At 40.3% G+C, this 13,513-nt stretch overlaps 1 protein-coding gene across 1 annotated transcript; it reads left to right on the forward strand.

Moving 5' to 3' along the window:
• The first annotated feature begins 7,487 nt into the window (after positions 1–7,487).
• Positions 7,488–13,177, forward strand: LOC115689681 (lipase-like PAD4). Its single transcript, XM_030615820.2, has 3 exons — positions 7,488–7,811; positions 11,309–12,025; positions 12,146–13,177. The coding sequence occupies exons 1-3, from the start codon at positions 7,488–7,490 to the stop codon at positions 12,938–12,940; spliced, it is 1,836 nt and encodes a 611-aa protein (XP_030471680.2). The 3' UTR covers positions 12,941–13,177.
• The last annotated feature ends 336 nt before the right edge of the window (positions 13,178–13,513 follow it).

A 13,513-nucleotide genomic window follows, 5' to 3' on the forward strand; every position in this document is an offset into this window, starting at 1 on the left:
TGCCCTTGTCGTCTACATAAATGACTACACGGTTGCAGCAAATATCGAGAAAGTCGGGTTCTCCCGGCGGCAATATCACGCCGGTCACCAGGTGATTGGAATTCTCGATTATTTGCTTCGCGCTCTTCATCTACTCTCACCAACTCCGGCCAACTGGATCTTTGTTGTGTATCTGCCAATTTACCCAAAAGCACAATTTCAATGAACCATTTGTGGGATGCCCTTACCGTCAATGCTTGAATCCAAACATCATTTGAAATTTGCTCATGTTACGAAGAAAGGGAACCGCAAAGTTAAGTTAGGCTTGGACACTAGTTCAAGAATGCAAAAGGGACAACTGGGACGTACGTGAAGCACATCAAAATGGCTCGGTGCATCCACCGGTGTAACACGGCGGGTAAGGCTCTTCCGACATGCTAACGAAGTAGATGCAAGATATGTATCATATCGCGGCCATGCCCCCCTTATATACACTACCTGTTTCGACGGTGTTTAATAGCTATATTACCGTAATTGAGAAATCTAGAAGAAAATCCACCGATATCTAAATCAAGAAAGAAATCTATGAGTTTTAATGATTAGGGGTGATCGGTTCCAGGATGGGTTGGGTCTAAACCTGGAACCTGAAACCAACCATGTTATAATCGGTTCCCAATTTTTGGAACCTGAAACTGACCATGTTTTCCCTGGACCCTGTTTTGAAACCGACCTTGTTTTTCCGGTCCGGTTTCAGGGTCTACCCGAGAACCTTTTTTTTTTTTCCGAAGTGATTGACCATGACTTAAAGAACTTGCCAATTTTTTGGTCCAAGGACTATCCTAGAACTAGGAGGCCATTAGACACTGTGGTTCCATTGTTGAGTTGCTTCTGCATGATTGAACTCATAATCTTGAGTACGAACTGATAAAGACTCGCTGAAAGCTGAACCATCCAACTGCGCAAGATTTGGTAGTAAATCCAGCAGGCGCTTGCAACATATAACTACACAAATGGACCATTCTTTGACTTATTGGTGCGATTGCAAACTTTTTCTTGTCTACGATGCTAAACTATATTCTAGGATCAAATATCATTGTTCTTGTCTACGATGCTAAACTGATATGTGACGAATTATTCCCTTCCTATTCATAAATTACAAGCAGCAAGCATAAAATGTTAGCGATCTGCATGCTAACAAGCACGAGTTCTTTTCTTTTCTATATTGGATAAAAGGGCGAAATTTCTTTTTGATGAATTTAAGTTCTTCATCTAAACCAAAAGAACGATAAGAATGAACAAAGGGGGACTCCTGATGAACATATCAGGTTAACTCAAGGGGGTTCTCAACTCAACTACACAAAAATCACTGATCTTTAAGGAGCTTGCAACATATAAAGTTTCGAGTTGAGGCCAACCATTGAAATCAGGTATGCAACCAACGCTTATATTCTACCATTAAACAAACTCAGAAGTCCAAGAAGCAAGAAATAAAAGTTTCAAAAAAAAAATAAACTTAGACAAGCCGGATTCCGCAAGATCAAATGGCGTCTCTTCCCTCAAGTCCTCCACTGATCATCAAAATTTAGAGAATCTTCTACACCAACCCAAGCCCGCGGCGAAAAACCCCTAAAACTTGAAAGCAAAACCTCAAACTCGAACTCGAACATTTCCCCAACACGAGAATAGATTCGGAGCTCGAGCTCGAAACCATCTGACCTTGCATCAAAGACGAAGAAGAGAGACTGAGGGAACGGAGGACTCACGGATCGGTGAGAGCCGGACGGGCGAAGCGAACGAGGAGCCTCCTCGGTTGCGTAATTGCGTTCTTGCGGCGAAGAGAGAACTGAGACAGAGGAGCGGCGAAGAGAGAAGCGATACAGAGGAGCGGCGAAGAGAGAAGAGAGGTAGGGTAACGTGATCGTCATTTAGGGGTTTTTTTTTTTTTACATTATCTTAAAACCGGTTTTAAAACCGGTCCAGATCGGTTTTTACTTGGAACCGGAAACCGGACCGGTTCTAACCGGTTCCAAAAAAATGGAACCAGTTCCCGAACCTGTTTTTCGGATGGGCCGGTCCGGTTTCCGGGTAAACCCGGTCCGGTTGCACAGTCATTAATAATGACTCTTTTTGTTATAGTCGAGTTATGGTTATTCTATTCTCAAAAATAAAAAAATAGAGGATAAGTAGCTTAGGGTGGGGCTATTTCTACCTCTTTTATCGCTAGATCCACTCAATTTTTACTAAATAGAGGAAATCGGCGTTAATGGTTTCCATATTCGCGGAGCTTCCTTGGACTCAGTTATTTTCCTTTTTATGGCTATTCGTGAAATTAAACTTATCTATTTAGAAAATAAAAACTAGTCCCTTCTTTATCATTGCTTTAACAACAATTTATATATATTCTTCGTCCCTCCTATTTCAAAGCTCACTTTCCCGGTGTATAATTTATTTAATTTCATTTCATTAGACTAAAAAGAATACCAAATCTCTTTATCTACTATATCAAAGAACTTGTGTCATTTTCTTTAGAATTGGCATAGCGGCCCCAACCCCATCCATAAAGCTCTCCAGCTTCTGTCACTGCAGCAGTACGTTCAGCTCCAGCTGCTGCGACCATTTCAACGGGGATGCCCTAGGAGTTGCATCACAATGGCAAAGCGAATAAAGCTATTTAAGTAAATCCCTTATCCTTCTACAAAGTATGCTGCAAGATGTTCCTCATTAACCGGAAGCTCACTGTAAAGGCCTCAAATAGTCAAAACATTGGTGCAGCCTAGGAAGAAAGATTGAGCGAAATGTCTGGCAGTAAAGATTGAGCTAAATGTCTGGCAGTAGTGAACACGCAAATCTTTCTCAAAAAGTATGTTGGTGAAGGATCACTCGTCTAAGCAGTGAGCAACAAAGATCCTTATTGACATTATTCCAGATAAGTTACTCGCCAGTACCTGACATTCGTGTATCTTCTGTGGCAGAAGAGAATCCTCAGTGGTGCCAAGACCAAGTCGACCATTTTGAATTCTCCCCCAGCTTTAATCAAGCAAAGGATCTGTAAGGAAAAGTGCAAGGCACTTGTCTGGTTTTACATTGGTGACTTTAACCTAAAGCATTCTATCAGGGAACAATATCAACAGGGAGGAAACACACTGGACAAGTTTCTTTAAAAAACGTCCGAAAGCCGTAGGAAGATCAAATTTAGATCAATGAAGTACCTGGGCTGAGATGGTTAAAGGTAAGCTCCAAAGTAGGGTCGGCAATTTGTTTGTTTGTGTAAGAAATAGTGTAGTGCCAAATTTAGGTATAATCCGAACATGGCCTCGTTTAGTAAGCATTCCATATTTTTTGAAAGGGTATCACTAAAAACCCCAAACTCGTATATATGTAAAAAATTTACTTCAAATTAATTTTTTGACCACTAAAAACTCTAAACTGGTACACCTGTGACAAATTTACCTCAAAATAATTTTTTCACCACAAAAAATTCCAAACTGGTACATTTGTAACAAATTTACCATATGTTAAATTGGATTAATATCACGAAAAACCAAAAAAATGATATACCTGTGACAAACGGAAAGTAAAACCTCAAATCGGTACACCTGTCAACTACCGCATGTAATTCAACTTAGAAATTTAACGGTAAAATTTAACAAAAACTAACGGATAGTAAAATTGTCACAAATGTATCAATTTGAGATTTTTTTGTGGTCAAAAAATAAGTTTTGGGTAAATTTATTATAAATATATCAATTTTGGATTTTTTTTCGTGATATTAACCCTTTTCAAAACCCAAACAAGAAATTTATTTAGTGGGCCATAGGAATACGTGGCGGCCCGCGGCTTTTAGAAATAGTAAAATTTGTTTTTGGTATAATTCTCTAGAGCTTGTATCGTAGAACTACATGGGAATTGCTTCAGTGTTGAAGTCGGTTGTATTTCCAAGTCGGAGCAGAGGTAATGGAGTTTGACAAGAAGACGTCCAGCTGGTATCTCGAAGACGAAGGAGTGTCCGAAATGGAATTTCTTCCTTAAACCGACTCCATTAAATGACCTCTGCAAGCCGCCAAAGAAGGGTTGTTCAAGCGTGGACTGTTTACTGATTGACTTTAGAGATTGGTGTCGGACAAGCTTGCACTAGCTGGATTTTTTTTTGCCGACCTCACTAGGCGGTGGAGTCTTTTATGTGTCGAGCGATTTCAGGTTCCGTACATATTCTATCTGAAACCTATTCATTAGAACACGTTTTTCATTTTTTGGAACTCAAAACTTATTCCGCATATCCTGGAACCTACCATGTCACCGTGCTGTTACAATCCATTGACCAAAACTTATATTTAGACACACGAAAAATATGAAACATATACAATGGAAGCTCAAACTAATAGTTCCAGAATATACACTCATCATCGAATGCCATGGAATTTCGCAATATCGCACGAAGACATAAACCAAGAAAAATACAAAAACTTGTTCCAGGTTCCAGATTCTAAGTTCCAGGTTTCAGGTTCCATTTACCTAGAACTTGGAACCTATACGTCAAAACAGATTCTCTAATTTTTGAAACCTGAAACCTACCCTACATAGATAGGTTCTCACCGATCTGGTTCTCCGATTCTCCGATTCCAAGTTCTATCCTAGAACCATGCTCACCTTTATTGTGTGTGTGTGTGTTTGCTTGGTAGAGTCGTAGAGTCAGTGAGAGAGTTAATCTCGAGAGAAAAACTTGTAAGAAAGAGTCGGAAAGTTAGCGTGTGTTCTACAAGTTGTAAGCCTACGCAAGGCACTTTGAGTATCATTATCTCTCCTTTGTGTATTTGTATTCTCTCCTCACCAAAACTTTCAAAGTTTCTCCGCAACATCCCCACCTGCGACGGCATCTCAAAGGCCAAACAAGGTTAAGTTGATCTCATGGCTGGGTTGATGGTGGGGTCTGTCGTGGCGGAGGTGAAAAGAGAAGAAGGAAGGAAAAAAAAAAGAACAAAAAAATGAAAATAAAATAATTTTGATTTAGAAGAATAAAATGACTTGGGATTGACATCAGATTCTAATGGTTTACCTTGAATAATTATTGGATTGCCTAACTATTTTCTTCCTTGGGTTTATAAATTGCTATTCCCCCTTGTCTTAGCCAATCTTTCATTGTTGGTACACTTGGCAATTACCTCGTTTGCTTTTGAACATTCCAAGTTATTCATTGACTGATCCAAAGCAATCCATTGTCGTAAACCCAGGTCCATGATGTACAGGGGTTAATTTTTTGGGTTAATATCACGAAAAACTTCAAATTGATATATTTGTGATAAATTTATTTCAAATTAATTTTTTTAACAATAAAAAACTCCAAACTGGTACACCTGTGATAAATTTTCCTTTAACTAATGTTTTTATTACCAAAAACCCAAAATTGGTATATTTGTGATAAATTTACCCTCCGTTAAATTGAATTAATATCACGAAAAATCACAAAATGACACAACTATAAACCGATACACCCGTTAACTATCACATGTCATTCAATTCAGAAATTCGACGATAAAATTTAACAGAAACTAACAGAGGATAATATTATCACAGGTATATCAGTTTAGAGTTTTTCGTGATATTAAACCTAGTTTTTTTCTTTGGTTAGAGGAAAGGGGTAGTTAGGTTGTAGAAATTTAGCGAAATTTACATGTGATGATCAAATACTGTAACAATTAATTAGGCACATGCGGCCAAAATAAGCACCGTGGAAATGAGAATGCTTCATTGCGTGCGAAAACACGGGAAAAGACAAGATTAGAAATGAATTTACATGGGGAAAAATTGACGTTGCTCGATCGAGGATAAAATGAAAGAAGGCTGTTCGAGATGGATTTGATCCTATTGAACGAATCGAATGACCCTGTGCGGAGATGGAAGAAAAAGATACAAACAACGGTTATGTGGAAGGAGACGATCATAAGAAAAGATTGGGAGAGTTTACAGAGAACTTTCATCGTCCGCAACTTTATGATGAGATTCGTATATACGACCCTGCATAGCGGGATACGGTTCGGTCTATCATTGTTGCACAAAAAGCAAATAATATAACGTATTATGATCGTCTCTTTCCACATAACCGTTGTTTGTATCTTTTGTTTACATCTCTGCACAGGGGTACTTGATTCGTGCAATAGGATCAATTCCATCTCGAACAGCCTTCTTTCATATTATCCTCAATTGAGCAACGTCAATTTTTCCTCATATATTCATTTCTATCAAAATGAAAAAAAATAATTCTCCGTTAGTCTAATTGTATAATAGACTATCAAAACGATGATAGGATAGAAAACGTGGTAAGTTGATGGATCTTTCAAATTGGGACCTCTTTGTTATTGTGACACGAGCTTTTCAAAATTAGCATGTAACTTCATGGTCAAATTGAAAGGAATTTAGCTTAGTGATGGCAAAGACCAAAATCTAATAGGGTCAGATTACTCAATTAAAAATTAACTTACATAATAATTGGAAAAAGGTATTTGGATAGAGTCAATTAATTAAGCCCAGTCAAATAGACTAAGCAAGGCCACTCTTTTAGCGACGTAGCAAGTTGCGAGATGACATTCAAATAAACGAATCACATTTAACAAATTATTTAGTATGTCAATTTTGTAAAGGGTTAATATCATGAAAAATCTTAAATTATTATATTTGTGATAAATTTACCCCAAACTAATTTTTTGACTACCGAAATTTCCAAATTTGTACATGTGACAAATTTACTCAAAATTGATTTTTTGACCACCAAAAATCCTAAATTGGTACACTTATGATAAATTTACCTTCTGTTAAATTAGATTAATACCACGAAAAATCACAAATTGATAAACCTGTGACAAACGGAGGAGTGAAATCCCAAACTAGTACACTTATCAATTGCCACATGTCATCGAACTCAATAATTTGTCGGTAAAATTTAACAGAAACTAATAGAAGGTAAATTTGTAACAGGTGTACCAGTTTATGATTTTGGTGGTCAAAAAATTAATCTTGAGTAAATTTATTACGGATGTACTAAGTTGAGATTGTCCATGATATTAACCTTTTTGTAAAATCAGTTTCACTGTGACAAAAACAACTCTCATGAGCAACGTGCCTCAAAAGAAAAGGGATTTCAAAACGCACGAGGCTTGCAGAATTGTAATTGGGCAATCATTCCAGCTCGTCTTCACGTATTGAAAATGTCCCGCGAGTCAGTACACAGGCGACGTTTTCTTCAGGCGCGTTTGAGAAAAATGCGAAAAGGACAGAGCACGGAAGTCAAATGGCCGACAGCTCGACTCGGCTCCCTTCACTACTATATAAAGGCCATCACCATTTCTTTCCGAAGGCACTTCACTTCCCACATTCGACGAGCAAAAGAGGATATCATGGATGCCCAAGCTTCACCGTAACAGCCTCCTCCCTTGTCCTGCTCAATTTTTGCTTTGTTTTGCTTTGCTTTGCTTGTTTACTTTTTTGTTGTTTCGGAAAGGTTTGAGACAAGCGAGATGGTGGGGACTTTCCTGGCCTCGACGCCGCTGCTGAAGGAGGCGTGGAGGCTGTGCATCGCCACAGACAAGATGGGGTGTGGCGGCTTCATGGCCAAGCAAGTCAGGGGCGTGGGGTACGTGGCATTCTCGGGCGTCCAAGAGCTGCTGGTGCCCGGTTGGGATCCGAACTTTGGCATGCTGGCGCCGCTGGATGCGGCAGGCCACGGGCTGTTTGCGCATTTGACATGCCGTTACGACGGGGAAGAGCCGGTCATGGTCCACTCTGGAGTGCTTCACCTCTTCCTTCATCATCATCATTCGCGCCTTGATTTTCAAAGCCAGGTTAGCAATTTCTGTTTCCTAATAACATTAGCATTAATGACTCTTATCTCGATCTGTTATCTTTGCGGATAAGCAAATTAACAACGGACGTTAGTCGCGAATAGCATGACTATCAATCAAATTTTAGAGCAGTACAATATCAAGATATCATATTTAAATGGGAAATGAATAGCTAACAGCGCCGTCACCCTTTCAAGAGCTATCCTGGGAAATCAGATTATCAGAAGCCGAAACTGAAGCCGAAACCGAAGCCGAAACCGAGCGGGTGCTGCCACGGTGTGAGTAGATGCACTGTCTCTATTGCCCCTGCTCCCATCAACCCATTCGCTTTTCACGCCTTGTCTTATAGCAATCCAGTCGAAAAAGAGAGAAGAAGAAAGCACAAACATAGCTTCCCCGAGAATGACCCCAATTAGTGAACGGCCAGCCCACAAGCTCGTCCTCGAGTCCTTGAACTTGACCAGCACGTTGGACGGGAAGTCCCCGAACCGGCTCAGGCCAGCTTCACGTCCACAACCTCGACGACAACTCCATATCCAGCAATATCCCCCGACCTCTCCCGCTTCGTTCAACCTCGAGCTCCTCCACCTAAACGGCAATGCCTTCTCCGGTGGCGGCTTCCCCGCTTTCCTCACCGGCCTCCACCGCCTCAAAATCCTCATACTCGCCAGAAAGCCGCATCTCCGGCAAAATACTTGGTGTAGTCATAAACCCCATGAATTTCTTATTCTCGAATATCATTAAGAATTGTTTCTTTAAATACTACACAACTGCAAAACAACAGATGATCTTCTAAAGCAAATATGTGGTTCGGTCGCCCATCATGCACAAGACAAAATGATTGGCCCAAATTGCACCGTTCTCCTGGCGCAGTCCCTGACTGATCACTGCCAACAACAAATGATCCTGGTCACGATCATAAATTAATTCGAGCGCGTTAAGAAAATTCCAGACAGGGATTTTCTCGTGTCATTTTTGTACATGTCCATGCATCTCTTAGACTTGGACTTTTAGTTGTACAGTCTGAACGTTACTTGAGACGTGAGAGTCAAGACAGCGAAAGGTGTTTCAGTTTATTTCTGAGCTTTGTTTCTCTCTAAATGGAAAGTTTATTTTTTCAGGAACAACTGTATCTTTATAATAAACTAGTTCGTTTTCATCCATGATCGTTTGGAATGTGCTTTCAAACGCGTGTGGTTTCCTGCAAACTAAAAAGGGTTAATACCGTAAAAAATCCCAAACTGGTACATTTGTGATAAATTTACCCCGAATTAATTTTTTGATCACCAAAAATCTCAAACTGCTACACCGATGATAAATTTACCCTTATTTAGTTTCCGTTAAATTTTACCTTTAAATTGCTGAGTTAAATGACATGTAACAATTGACGGGTGTACCAGTTTGCAGTTTTACCCTCTGCTTGTCACATGTGTATTACTTTGTGGTTTTTCATAGTATTAATTCAGTTTAACGAAAACTAACGGAAGGTAAATTTTTCACATGTAATCTAAATGTTCATTACATTCTGTTGTTTTTTATGATTTAAGATGCAGCTTGCAGTCATACCAAGATAGTCTCTCAACATTTTCTCAGGTCTGACATGATTAATGCATGTGGTTTTAAACAGTATAGCAAAATTGAAAATCCGTGCAGGACGTTGTTAAATAGCACAGAAGACATGTCACGCATAATAAGTCTAGGAAGTGATTAATTCGTAACGAACGTGTAGAAACTTATACAAGTAATCTATTTATTTTTTTTATCATAATAAGAACATGATGTTTGAACCTACGTCAACATACTGTTGATCCGAAATTCTTCGATTTTTACAGATAAAATGTCTCATTTCCTGTGTAATAGTAAAACTTTTCGTACAAAATCCTATTCCGTGTTTAAAATAGGGGTAGATACCAATCTACATATTATTGCCTCGGTCGTGATTAAATTTTCAAATATTTGTGCTATGGGTTCGATTGGGGATAGTTGTCCAAAAAGTCCTAAATCTATTGTACGGCGATCAATTCAGCCTTAAAACTTTCAATTGTGTCAATTTAATCCTAAAACTTTTAATCTCTTGCCAATTTAATCCTAAACCATTTTGAAGATTTACTAATTTAGTCCTAAATATGTTAGCGACTTGCTAATTTAGTTTTTTCCGATCAATTTTGGCTAGAAAACGTTGATGTGGACGCCGGCTAGCCACCAGTCATCCTACATGGCGTGGATTGCGATGACATGGATAATTTTTACATTTTTTTTTCCTTTTTTTACTTTTCTTTCCCTTTGGCTTATGGCCGATACTTCGTCATGGCTGGCGACTGCCCACAGCCGAGGCCGGGCGAGGGCCGCGACCTCGCCGACCACAGGCAAGGGTCACCCTCTTGGCTTGGGCAAGGGCAACCCTCTCCCAGGCCGTGATGGTGGAGGCCTCATCAAATCCGCCAAGGCCGACCCTCACCAAGTCGCAAGGATGGCCAATAGTTGACCAACGTCCATGTAGTGATTTCCAGTCAAAATTGATCAAAAAGACTAAATTGACAAGTTGTCAAAAGGTTTAGGACTTAATTGATAAGTTGTCAAAATATTTATGACTAAATTGGCACAATTAAAAGGTTTATAACTGACTTGGCCGCCCTATAATAAATTTAGGACATTTGAACAATCTAGATTATATTGGAGGCATATAAGATGTCAAATTTTTTTCATGATGATATGTTCATCGTCGTAGGTCCACGAAATGCAATGAGGCATTTTTACTTAGTGGGTTCATTAGTGTTTGGAGAGTCATAGACATGAATTTAGTTTAACCCCACAAGCACTTCACTCGGGCCCTTTTTTGGAGGCATCGTAGGGAGAACGGGGTCCTCTCACTTTAGTCACACGTTCATCCGATTCAACAATTCAATTTTATTTCAGAAGTCATATTTTTGGTCCACCCAATTATTTATGGTTGATTATAGTGGCTACTTTAAAGCTTGGTGCTCAACTATTTTATTGATTGTTGTTGATCCATCGGATGCCAAGTTCACTCGAAAAGTTTTCGTGGGTAGTCCACTTTCTACTTTCCCCCTGCTAAATTTTCCACATATTAGCAAGAGGACAGATTGCCAAACAGGCAATATGCCCTAATTAATGGACGGGCCTGGACGGGCTGGGCCTAGTCCCAAGCCTAAAAATTCTTGTCCAGGCTCGCCGATGCTTGAAACATTAAAATTTTCAAATCATCTCAATACATACGCCATGCATATAAATACATTCTATACACGTGCTAGGCTAGCCATATTTGCTCAACTATCGTCATTTGCTGAACATTTTAGTGTTGCTTAACTTGATTAATGAATAGTTTTGTATGTTTAGCAATTGCAGCACGACCAATGATTTTTACCATATCCTTTTGTGTAAACTCTTCTAATTTGACATGCTCCGGTAAAGTTGAAGAGGTTGTATGGTTATGAGGTTTATTTGGAAATCTCAGGAAATCTTAAATATGCATGTAGATTCGAAGCTTGCTGGCTGAAACCAAGTCAATAGTGATCACAGGCCACTCCATAGGAGGATCAATCGCATTCCTCACAGGTCTTTGGCTCCTCTCCTACCTCAAATCCATCTTCTCACCCTTCTCCGTCCTATGCATCGGTTTCGGCTCTCCTTTCCTCGGCAACGGGTCGCTATCCCGAGCCATCCTCCGCGAGAGATGGGGCGGCAACTTCTACAATGTCGTGTCGACGCACGATATAATGCCGAGGCTATCTCTCAACCAATCGCTCGTTCAGACTAGCGTCTGGCACTTCCTAGTGAGATTCTGGCACACGTGTAAGATGTACCTGAGCTCTATGAATTCTGCTAACCTCCAATTAACTGAAGAAGACAAAGCCCGGTTATTTTCCTTGGTTGTGGAAGACATGGAGCGCCTAGCGCAAGCAGGGGAAGACTCGGGAGGGAGGTCATTTTGGCCATTTGGGAATTACTTGTTTTGTTCAAATGAGGGCACAATTTGTTTGGATAACGCGGTATCGGTGAACAAGATGATGCATTTGATGCTACGGACAGGCTCTCCGAATTGTATACTTGAGGAGCACCTTAAGTATGGGCAATATGTTGAGAGACTGTCTCGTCAGTCTTTGAAGAGAAGCATCATGGAAAGAGATCTCTCTGAGTCAAGCTATGAAGCAAGTCTTTCCATGGCTTTGAACTCCTCGGGGACATATCGACAGGTAGGAACACAGCACCTTAGATCTTAGAGCGATCGCAATCTGTAAATGTATTGATCTAGGCTTTTATTTTCAAGCGGAATTCCACCAGTTAAAAAAGTTCGTTGATCCCCTTTTTTGCAGGTATTGATTGCACCAATGGCAAAAGATTGCTTGAAGATGGGGAGGCGAATGGGGCGCACGCCGAACCTAAATGCCGCCAATTTAGCAGTTAGGCTATCCAAAATCACTCCTTACAAGGCGGAGATAGAGTGGTATAAAGCTTGTTGTGATAAGTCGGAAGAGCAAAGAGGATACTATGATTCTTTCAAGCAAAGGGGGGCCTCGAAGAGAGAGTTTAAGATAAACATGAACAGGTTCAACCTTGCGGCCTTTTGGGATAATGTCATACATATGATGGACAGGAACGAGCTCCCACACGATTTTCACAGGTGCTCAAAATGGGTAAATGCGTCGCAGTTCTATAAGCTCCTTGTGGAGCCATTGGACATTGCGGAGTATTATCGGTTGGGGAAGCACCTTGAGAAAGGCCACTATAGAAGCAATGGAAGAGAGAGAAGATACGAAATTTTCGATTGGTGGTGGAACGAGAGAGTTGTTGGTGAGGAACTGGGCAATAGGAGGACCAAGAATGCAAGCTTGACCCAAGACACTTGCTTTTGGGCAAGGGTGGAGGAAGCAAAGGAGTGGCTGGACAAAATCAAGAGTGCGAGTGACCCAAAAGAACTTGCTTTTCTTCGGGATAGACTCGATGAGTTTGAAGCATATGCAATGAAGCTGGTTGAAGGAAAAGAGGTGTCTGCTGATGTTCTGGCTAAGAATTCAAGCTTTAGTTCGTGGTTAGAAGAATGGAGAGCATTGAAACTGAATCGAACTGGCCTTAACCGACTGTTTCAAGCTGGTTCACAGGGGGACTGATTCTTAGCATTCTTCAGCCTGCTTGAAACTCAAAGGGATAGATGTAATAAAGATTCTCAGAAGAGAGGAAAGTAAATGCATATGAGCATTCTTCAGCCTGCTCTTTGTACAATTTTAGACATACTATATTACTTACTTCAACGTTGGTAAAAGGTAGTGGAATAGAGTTTCGTGATGAGATTGAGATGTGGCTTAACAACAAAAAGTGTACCTCCTGATTTTATGTTGGGAGGTAATTGAGTGTTCTGTCCTCTGCAGCTGCAAAACTATTCCTCATTCAACTTGCTGCTTCTTACTTCCAACGATGAAATATTTCTACTTAATAAGAAGACGTGAAGAGTCCACTTCGGCGCAAGGTAGCCAGTTAGCCACCATCTTTATTTGTGCCGGTGCACAATAATATGATGCTTTGAAGGGTTTGTGATCCTGCATATGCCTTTTGAAACCACTCGTGCAATCAATTGACTGCACCAAGCTTTGCCAGATACTTCGAAGTGCAACAGGAAACAGAAAAAGAAGCAAACAGAATAAGGAATCTACCTGATTGCCAATGCCAGCATTGAGGCGTTTGGC

Source organism: Syzygium oleosum, unplaced genomic scaffold, assembly GCF_021117445.2.
Source record: "Syzygium oleosum isolate NSW1041296 unplaced genomic scaffold, Sole_v2.1 Sole_v2.06, whole genome shotgun sequence".
Classification (NCBI taxonomy): Eukaryota; Viridiplantae; Streptophyta; class Magnoliopsida; order Myrtales; family Myrtaceae; genus Syzygium; species Syzygium oleosum.